The sequence below is a fragment of the Bison bison genome, unplaced genomic scaffold (assembly GCF_000754665.1).
Source record: "Bison bison bison isolate TAMUID 2011002044 unplaced genomic scaffold, Bison_UMD1.0 scf7180017863325, whole genome shotgun sequence".
In the NCBI taxonomy this organism is placed as follows: Eukaryota; Metazoa; Chordata; class Mammalia; order Artiodactyla; family Bovidae; genus Bison; species Bison bison.
Window position 1 is genome coordinate 1,207,009 of NW_011493897.1, and position 9,881 is coordinate 1,216,889.

General features: G+C 37.8%; 1 protein-coding gene across 3 annotated transcripts in view; it reads right to left on the bottom strand.

Moving 5' to 3' along the window:
* Positions 1–9,881, bottom strand: part of RNF115 (ring finger protein 115) — a 66,376-nt gene that overhangs the window by 23,496 nt on the left and 32,999 nt on the right. For all 3 annotated transcript variants that reach the window (XM_010833252.1, XM_010833254.1, XM_010833255.1), the window contains one exon: positions 2,586–2,797. In XM_010833252.1, coding sequence (XP_010831554.1) covers positions 2,586–2,797 — 212 coding nt within the window. The remainder of the gene's footprint in view (positions 1–2,585; positions 2,798–9,881) is intronic.

Consider the following 9,881-nt stretch of genomic DNA (forward strand, 5'->3'; position numbering starts at 1 on the left):
AAATTTAAAAAAATTTTTTTTATGTATTTAGTTCTCTTCTATATTAGTTGGAGAATAATAATATAGGCATAGACGTTTTAATTATATTTTATAGGTTTTATTATGAATAAATTCCAAATCAGGATAATAAGAAATGATATCATATTTGCTAAAAAAGAAGAGATGTTGGGTCTGATATGGCCAAGAACCACTTGAGTTATATGAACCAACACATTCTAATTTTCTCAAGTTATATTAAATTGAATTTCTATTGCTTTTAACAAGAGAGTTCTGACCATTATAACTAAAAAGCACTAGATAAGAAAATATTGGGAGAAAATATGGGTATATTTTAAAATCATGAAATAAGGAGAGAGACTTTCTAAGTATGGTATGAAATCTAAAATATGTAATATATAAACAATATATAAAAGATTAAGATCTTTGCTACATAGAGAGAACTCCTATAAAACAATTTTTTAATTCTGTAATAGGAAAACCAAGCAAAGGATATTAATAAACAATTCATAAAAGAAAAAATGCCTAATAATTATATGAAAATAAACTTAATCAAATGAAAAATTAGAGAGACATTAAAAAGTAATATTTAGCATATTACTAGCATATTTTTGTCTATCAGATCATGAAAGATAAAAGACAGATAACAGTTTGATAAGGATGTTCCGTACATTTCAAATACTACTGGTGAGAATATAATGCTATAGCCTTTCAGAAGGGCAATTGGACAGTATCAATTTTCAAATGGTCATATCTTTGACCCAGCTCTTTCTCTCTTAGAATTTTATACTCCAGCAAGAGAATTTCAGAAAAACATCTACTTCTGCTTCACTGACTATGCGAAAGCCTTTGATTGAATGGATCACAACAAACTGGAAAATTCTTAAATAGACTGGAATACCACACCATCTTACATATTTCCTGAGAAACCTGTATGCAGGTCAAGAAGTAACAGTTAGAACCAGACATGGAACAACAGATTGGTTCAAAAATTGGGAAAGGAGTACATCAAGGCTGTGTATTGTTATCATGCTTATTTAACTTATATGCAGAGTACATTACGCAAAATACTGAGCTGGATGAATCACAAGCTAGAATCAAGATTGCTGGGAGAAATATCAACAAACTCAGATATGCAGATGATACCACCTTATGGCAGAAAATGAAGAGGAACTAAAGAACCTCTTGATGAAGGTGAAAGAGGACAGTTGGCTTAAAAACTGTCTTTTTCTGGCGTTAAGCCAAAAAAAGCTGGCTTAAAATTCAACATTTAGAAAACTAAAATCATGGTATCTGATCCCATCACTTCATGGCAAATAGATGGGGGGAAAGTGGAAACAGTGAACAGTGACAGATTTTATTTTCTTGGGCTCTGAAATCACTGTGGATGGTGACTGCAGCCAAGAAATTAAAAGATGCTCCCTGGAAGAAAAGTTATGACAAACCTAGACAGCATATTAATAAGCAAAGACATCACTTAGGTGACAAAGGTCTGTATAGTCAAAGTTATTGTTTTTCCAGTAGTCATGTGTGGATGTGAGAGCTGGACCATAAAGAAGGCTGAGTGCCAAAGAATTGATGCTTTTGAACTGTGGTGTTGGAGAAGACTCTTGAGAGTCCCTGGGACAGCAAGAAGATCAAACCAGTCAATCCTAAAGGAAATCAACCATGAATATTCCACTGCAAGGACTGATGCTGAAGTTGAAGCTCCAACACATGGCCACCTGATACAAAGAGCTGACTTGGGGAAAGATCCCAATGCTGGGAAAGACTGAGGGCCTGAGAAAGGGGCGACAGAGAGTGAGATGGTTGGATGTCATTACAGACTCAATGGACCTGAATTTGAACAAACTCCAGGAGACAGTGAAGGACAGAGAAGCCTGGCATGCTATAGTTCATGGGGTTGCAAAGAGTCGAACATGATTTAGCAACTGAACAATAACAAAATGAGAACAGCAACAACACCTACCATTTTACATGGATTAAATGAGCTAAGTAGAAAAAAGCACAAAGCACAATCCTATGCACATGGCAAACACTTAAAAACTTAGTGTTTATCATTCCTACTAAATGGTATCCATGAGATCAAGGACTACTATCTGTTTTGCTCACCATCATATCCCCAGTATCCAGTGAAGTGTCCCAACATAAAAGACACTCTATAAGTATTTGCTGAGTGTACGTTTTGCAGTCACAAGACTCTATATTCCTATAAAATTTCATATTAACTCCATCACTGCAATCTATTGAGGTCTTTTTGAATCCTAATGTCATCCAATATATCCGCTATCTCTTTCAGTATCTTCTGAAACTTTGATAAACCTATCATCTAGATATTTATCTGAAATATTAATAAAAATGTTAACTAGAGACCTATGTCATTAGTTTTATCATCCTTCAGTTTATCATCATTGGTAAACTGGTACTAGTTGAGTACAGACATTCAATTTGGCTTCATTTTCATTCTGCGTATATATTCTCATCTTGTCCACAAAGTACAAAAATCTTATTATGTCAATTAGATTATGTCAGTATGTCCTTCACTGAAACTACCCTTAAAAGAATTTAAATAACAATTTAGCACTCACCTTTCAAAAGCCGGGGATCTCTCTGGACGAGTACTTCCTCGAGATCTGTATCTCTGAGTCACTGACAGCCGTGGAGGCCGACTTGGTCCCCAGAAGTCAGTGTGAGTTTGGTGACTCCTCTCATTGGCTCTGTTATCTTGGTCCAGTAGACTGCTACTTAGAAAGGGTCTAAAATCTTGGAAAAACATCGTGGGGTCCAAACGGTCCCAGAACTATAGCAAAAACCAGAAATAAACAACATGTTACTTTTTTCAAGAAAAGGTGACAGAGGAAACAGGATGAAAAAATACTGAAAAAAAGAGAGGATTAACTTTTAAGACTTCAAAATTCAGCAGTTCCAAATGTTAAAAACGTATGCTTCCCAATTTCGTGGAGGAAAAAAGAGAAGTCTCTCAAGTGTATGCACAGGGGGAAAATTTTGTATACCAAGAAATAATTCCCTTCATATAGAAAGAAGCCAATGGCCAGACCTTAATACTGAGCTCATAGCCACATGGCTCTGACCAGTTTCCCACACTAAAATTAAAAACATGAACCAAAGGTTGATCATGAACTTCTGTCCTAAGTACAATCAATCATCTAGATAAACATTATAACCTTGTGTATTGTAACAATGACATCCACATGTCTACCATAGAATAACCTAAGATTAAACAAAATGGATGTATACACTTGTGGGGGAAAAAAAAGAATCAACACTACAAAGTGAAGACAGATGTCTATAAAATACCTAACTTATAGAAGGTGCATGAGGAAGCTGTGTCAAAGCTGTGCCAAAGCAGTGCAAGAATGTCTGATAAGGCCATTCTATTGTACACACTTTTTACTAAAAGCGTATTGGCATGGAACAGGCATGTCTAGGGGCGAGGGGGAAGGGGAGTGCTTGTTGGGTTTTGCCAAGGAATCACTAAACAAAGAGTAAGAGGAAAAAATCCAAGTTACCTCTAAAATAATTTAAATTTTATTTATTTGGGCATCAGATATTTCAAGAGTTCCACAGACCACAGCTTACTTCACTCCATCCAACCAAGTACATAACTCTGGTCACATCCTGGTCTTTTCATGTTGTTTTAAAGTTTTAAATCAAGTTAAAAAAAAAAAACCTCATCATTTATTGTATTTTTTAGTATGTTACTAAAATATTAAACTACTCAATACATGAGCTTAGATCCTAAAATCCTCACAGCTCCTCCATCCCAGACTGATCTTTCTTCCAGAGACCCATACTAGCAACAGCCTCCTTTAGAAATACTCAGAGAAGGGTTAGCAGCTCAGTTGCACATTAAGCTAAAGCTGATTCTCAATCTACCGTCCAGTAATTTGTCACATCAATTCTTGAAGTTAAGGGGTTTGTCTAGGTTTGTCAGTAATGTTATTTTTTGCTAATTTTTCCAATTTATAATTTCTGCTTTATTTTCAAAGATGCTTTCTCCCTTTTTAGTTAAAAATATACAATAAATATAAATTATAAAAATACAAGTGCAGAATATAAAATACAAAGTACAATATAGCTTCCATTCTCTCAGCTGTGACCAAACCCTACCCCTAATTCCAAAGAACTATTTAGAGGTTAATTTGATATGCAGAATTCCAGATTTTTTTTTCTTGAGAGGGAATTGTTAAATTTTAATCTTTTGTTTTCCTTTTTATACTTTATGACTTTCTTGTTGCTGTTTGTTATAGTTCTAGAACATAGGCACCATTCCACTAATAGAAACTGACAGGACATAGAGACAGAACTATCTGATGAATACACACAATGACTAGAAAAGAAATAAAAAGAGACTTAGTTTATGAAAAGACTACCTTAGTTTATGAAAAGACTTAGCTTACCTCTGAGAAATCATCCCCCAAAATAGGTCCTATATTAACAACTGCAAAAACTAAACAAACCCAAATGAAATAAAAGCAAATAAAACTTCAAAACATTAAAATACAGTGCAAAAAAATGGTGAGACAAATTTAAGTCACTTTCCAGCCCTTCAGTCAATAAAAGGCTGTGACTGTGTCTTTGTTTGGATTCAGGTCCTCCTTTTTAAATTATGCCCTAAAGCCCTTGCCCCAAGTGATGGGGGGTTGGGGGGATGTTAAGCAGGGCAGTGAACACCGGTCTGTGACACCAGACAGCATGCGCTTTCACGGTGGGCCAGCACAGCAATGACGACTCCCCTATTCTCACCGGTAAAGCTTTAGAATTCCAGATCTTTAATTATCTATGTGTACATACATTCACCAGGTTTTATAAACATACACCCACATTTATTCAACAAATACTTACTGAGCATGTACTATGTCCCAATCACTTTCTGGGAATGATTAGAATACAGCAGTTAACAAGATGTTAAAAAGCAAATAAGAACTTGTGCCCTAACAGATTTCATTTTCAAGTGGGAAGAGAAACACTCTCCCTCCCTCCAAAAAAAAACAATGCCATGAAAGGAAAAAAAGGCTTGCAATGAGTAACTCAGAACAAAGGCATATCATTCTTTTCAACATAGCACTGTATGGATGTTTTATGTTTTATAAAGTCTTTAACATTTATTATAATATATAGTATTTGACACATGTAAAATAACACAAGAAAGGAGGTGTAAGAAAATAAAACAGGACTTCCCTAGTGGCAGAGAAGATAAGAATCGACCTGCCAATGCAGGGAACATGGGTTCCATCCCTGGTCTGAGAAGATCCCACACGCTGTGGACCAACAAGGTCCCTGCGCCACAACCACTGAAGCCCATATGCCCTAGAGCCTGTGCTCCACAAGAAAAGCTGTGCACCGCGACAAAGAGTAGCCCCAATTCTCCGTCAACTAGAGAAAGCCTGCACACAGCAATGAAGGCCCAGTGCAAACGAAAAAAGTAAAAATAAATTTTTTAAAAAAGAAAACATATGGTCGTGTAACCATCTCTTAGCTCATATGACCAAAACCACTGAAACTCTATGTCCCTCCCTCCTCCAACCTCCAGGGATAACCACTACCCTCAATTTTTTCTTTACCATTCTTTGAATAGTTTTACCACAGATATACACATCCATAAATAAAATGTGCCTTATGAATTAATATGAAAGTGCCTGATGAAAGCACTTGCTTTTCTGTCTCCACATGTTAATACATTTATTTTCACACACACTTTATGCCACACTTTTTAAAATCTTTTCTTCCCTCAATAAACATAAGGACATAGTATTTCCAGTTTTTTGCCATTACAAACAGCCAGTGCGAACATTCTTATATATGTTTTCTGCTATAGAGATAGGAAGTTTCTGTTAGTGGTCTATACAACTTTATATATGGTCTATATTAATGCCAAATTGTTTTCCAAAGTGGTTGAACCAATTTACACATCCACCATGAGTGTTGAAGGGTTTCCACTGTACCAAATCCTGGTGAACACTTGATAATAGGGCTTTTTAAAAAAATAGTTTTTACCAGTCTTCAAGACAGAAAACACTTATATCACTAGAGGTTTCTCTTTTTGTTTTCTGTGTATAAGAATCTATAGGAGGTTGATTTTTTAAATGTATATTTTTTTGTCCTACTGCAGAAAGTAAACTCAACAGGTCTATAGTAAACCTGAAAGACTCCCTTCTGCATTTCTTGTATAGATGGTATAAACCATATAGTAATGAACTCCCTCAGCTATTGTTTATCTGGGAATGCCTTAATTTCTCCTTCATTCTTGAAGACAGTTTTACTTGATTTAGAATTTCAAGGTGGCCATTTTTTTCTTTCAGCACTTTAAATATGTTATCTCACTGCCTTCTCAGTGTAGTTCAGTTCAGTTGCTCAGTCGTGTCTGACTCTTTGCGACCCCATGCACTGCAGCACGCCAGGCCTCCCTGTCCATCACCAACTCTCAGAGTTTACTCAAACTCATGTCCACTGAGTCGGTGATGTCATCCAATCATCTCATCCTCTGTTGTACCCTTCTCCTCCGCCTTCAATCTTTCCCAGCATCAGGGTCTTTTCAAGTGAGTCAGTTCTTCACATCAGGTGGCCAAAGTGTTCGAGTTTCAGCTTCAACATCAGTCCTTCCAATGAATATTCAGGACTGGTTTCCTACGATGGACTGGTTGGATTTCTTTGCAGTCCAAGGGACTCTCAAGAGTCTTCTCCAACACCACAGTTCAAAAGCATCAATTCTTCAGCACTCAGCTTTCTTTATAGTCCATCTATATTATACTGTCCTCTCATATCCATACATGACTACTGGAAAAACCATAGCTCTGATGAGACAGACCTTTGTTGGCAAAGTAATGTCTCTGCTTTTTAATATGCTGTCTAGGTTGGTCATAACTTTTCTTCCAAGGAGTAAGCATCTTTTCTTCAGTCACCATCTGCAGTGATTCCGGAGCCCCCAAAAATAAAGTCTGCCACTGTTTCCACTGTTTCCCCATCTATTTGCCATGAACTGATGGGACCAGATGCCATGATCTTTGTTTTCTGAATGTTGAGCTTTAAGCCAACTTTTTCCCTCTCCTCTTTCACTTTCATCAAGAGGCTCTTTAGTTCTTCTTCACTTTCTGCCATAAGGGTGGTATCATCTGCATATTTGTCTTTCTCTGTCTGACTTACTTCACTTAGCATGAAAACTTCTAGGTCCATCCATGTTGGTACAAATGGCATTATTATTTTTTAATGGCTGGGTAATATTCTACATTGTGTATATGTATACATGTGTGTGTATATCACATCTTCTTTATCCTCTCATCTGTCAGTGGACATTTAGGTTGCTTTCATGTCTTGGCATCCCTGGTGGCTCAGACGGTACAGCATCTGTCTACAATGTGGGAGACCCGGGTTCGAGCCCTGGGTTGGGAAGATCCCTTGGAGAAGGAAATGGCAATCCACTCCAGTACTATTGCCTGGAAAAATCCCATGGACAGAGGAGCCTGGTAGGCTACAGTCCATGGGGTCGCAAAGAGTCGGACACGACTGAGCAACTTCACATGCCTTGGCTACTGTAAATAGTGCTGCTGTAAACACTGGAGTGCACATATCTTTCCAAATTAGACTTTTTGTCTTTTCCAGATATATCCCCAGGAATGAGATTGCTGGATCATATGCTAATTCTATTTTTAGTTTTTTTTTTTTAATATTATTTATTTTTGGTTGTGCTGGGTCTTCATTGCTTGTAGTACATGGGCTTGTCATTATGGAGGCTTCTCCTGTTGAGGAGCACAGGCTCTAAGGTACGCAAGTTTCAGTAGTTATGAAGCATGGGCTCAGTAGTTGTGGCTCACGGGTTCTAGAGGGCTGGCTTAGTAGTTGTGGTGCACGGGCTTACTCGGCCCACAGCATGTGGGATCTTCCTGGACCAGGGATCAAACCCATGTCCCCTGCACTGGCAAGCAGATTCTTAACCCCTAGACCACCAGGGAAGCCCTACTTTTAGTTTTTTAAGGAATCTCCATACTGTTCTCCAAGGTGGCTGCACCAATTTACATTCCCATCAACAGTGTGGGAATGTTCCCTTTTCTTTGCACCCTTTTCAGCATTTATTATTTGTAGATTTGTTCATGATAGCTACCACTGTGGTTTTGATTTGCATTTCTGTAATAATTAGTAATGCTGAGCCTCTTTTCATGTGCCTATTGGTCATCTATATATATGTCTTGTTTGGATAAATATTTTAAATTTTTGATTAGAAGAAAAATTAAGCACCAAACTCATAATATCAGTAATCTGCATTGATAATTACACACGAATTATTGCATCTAACATTTGTAAAAATGCTGAAGGAACCCAAGCTTAGAAGCAGCTTCCACATCAGCATAAGGCATTTTCTACTTGTTTGGAAACTGCAAATTAGTGCAAACAGATAGTAGTAGTCAATGTATTTGTCCCAAGATACTACTGTATGTTGACCATATAGCACCTGATAAACAGAGCACACCACACCAATCTATCGGAGAGGGCGATGGCACCCCACTCCAGTACTCTTGCCTGGAAAATCCCATGGATGGAGGAGCCTGGTAGGCTGCAGTCCATGGGGTCACTAAGAGTCAGACACGACTGAGTGACTTCACTTTCACTTTTCACTTTCATGTACTGGAGAAGGAAATGGCAACCCACTCCATTGGGAGACACGACTGAAGAGTTGGACATGACTGAAGCGACTTAGCAGCAGCAGCAGCACACAAATTTATACCAAATCAACACTAAGCATAAGAATAGCTTCAGGTCATTTGCCTCTGAGCAGACTTAAGACAAGCCTAAGAGAAAAAAATAGCTCATACAACAAAACTGGGTATTCAAGACAAGTTAAAAACAGATATTCAGTCTATTTTAGATTATTTTCTCACATAGGTTATCACAAGAATACCATTATAAAGTTTTGGTGAAACATTCAAAAGATTCACAGAAACAGCCTAGTTGACAAGCTCTATCTTGAAAAACTGAAAATGTTACTCTACATTGGAGGTAAAAAGATGATGCTTCAAAAAATATGTAGGCTGAAATACTTAACAAGTTTCAATATAAAAAAGATGGAGTGACTTCCCGGGGGTCCAGTGACTAAGACTGTGCTCCCAATGCAGGGGGCCTGAGTTGGCTCCCTGGTCTGGAACTAGATCCCACATGCAACTAAGAGTGCCCACATGCTGCAGCTAAGACCTGGTGCAGCGAAATAAATAAATGATATGGACAATTAGCAAAATTTGCTATAAGCTAACCACGATTATATAAGCTAACCAGAAGAACTATACAAAAAAGATGTTAATGACCCAGATAACCATGATGGTGTGATCACTCACCTAGAGCCAGACATCCTGGAGTCCAAAGTCAAGTGGGCCTTAGGAAGCATCACTACAAACAAAGCTAGTGGAGGTGATGAAATTCCAGCTGAGCTATTTCAAGTCCTAAAAGATGATGCTGTGAAAGTGCTGTACTCAATATGCCAGCAAATTTGGAAAACTCAGTGGCCACAGGACTGGAAAAGGTCAGTTTTCATTGCAATCCCAAAGAAAGGCAATGCTAAAGAATGTTCAAATTACAGAAGTTGCACTCATTTCACATGCTAGCAAAGTAATGCTCAAAATTCTCCAAGCGAGGATGTATGCTGCATGTGGGATATAGTTCCCTGACCAGGGAGCCAACTCAGGCCCCCTGCATTGGGAGCACAGTCTTAGTCACTGGACCACCGGGGAAGTCACTCCATCTTTTTTATATTGAAACATGTAAGTATTTCAGCCCACATATTTTTTGAAGTGTCATCTTTTTACCTCCAATGCAGAGTAACATTTTCAGTTTTTCAAGACAGAGCTTGTCAAGTAGGCACTAGCAAAGTAATGCTC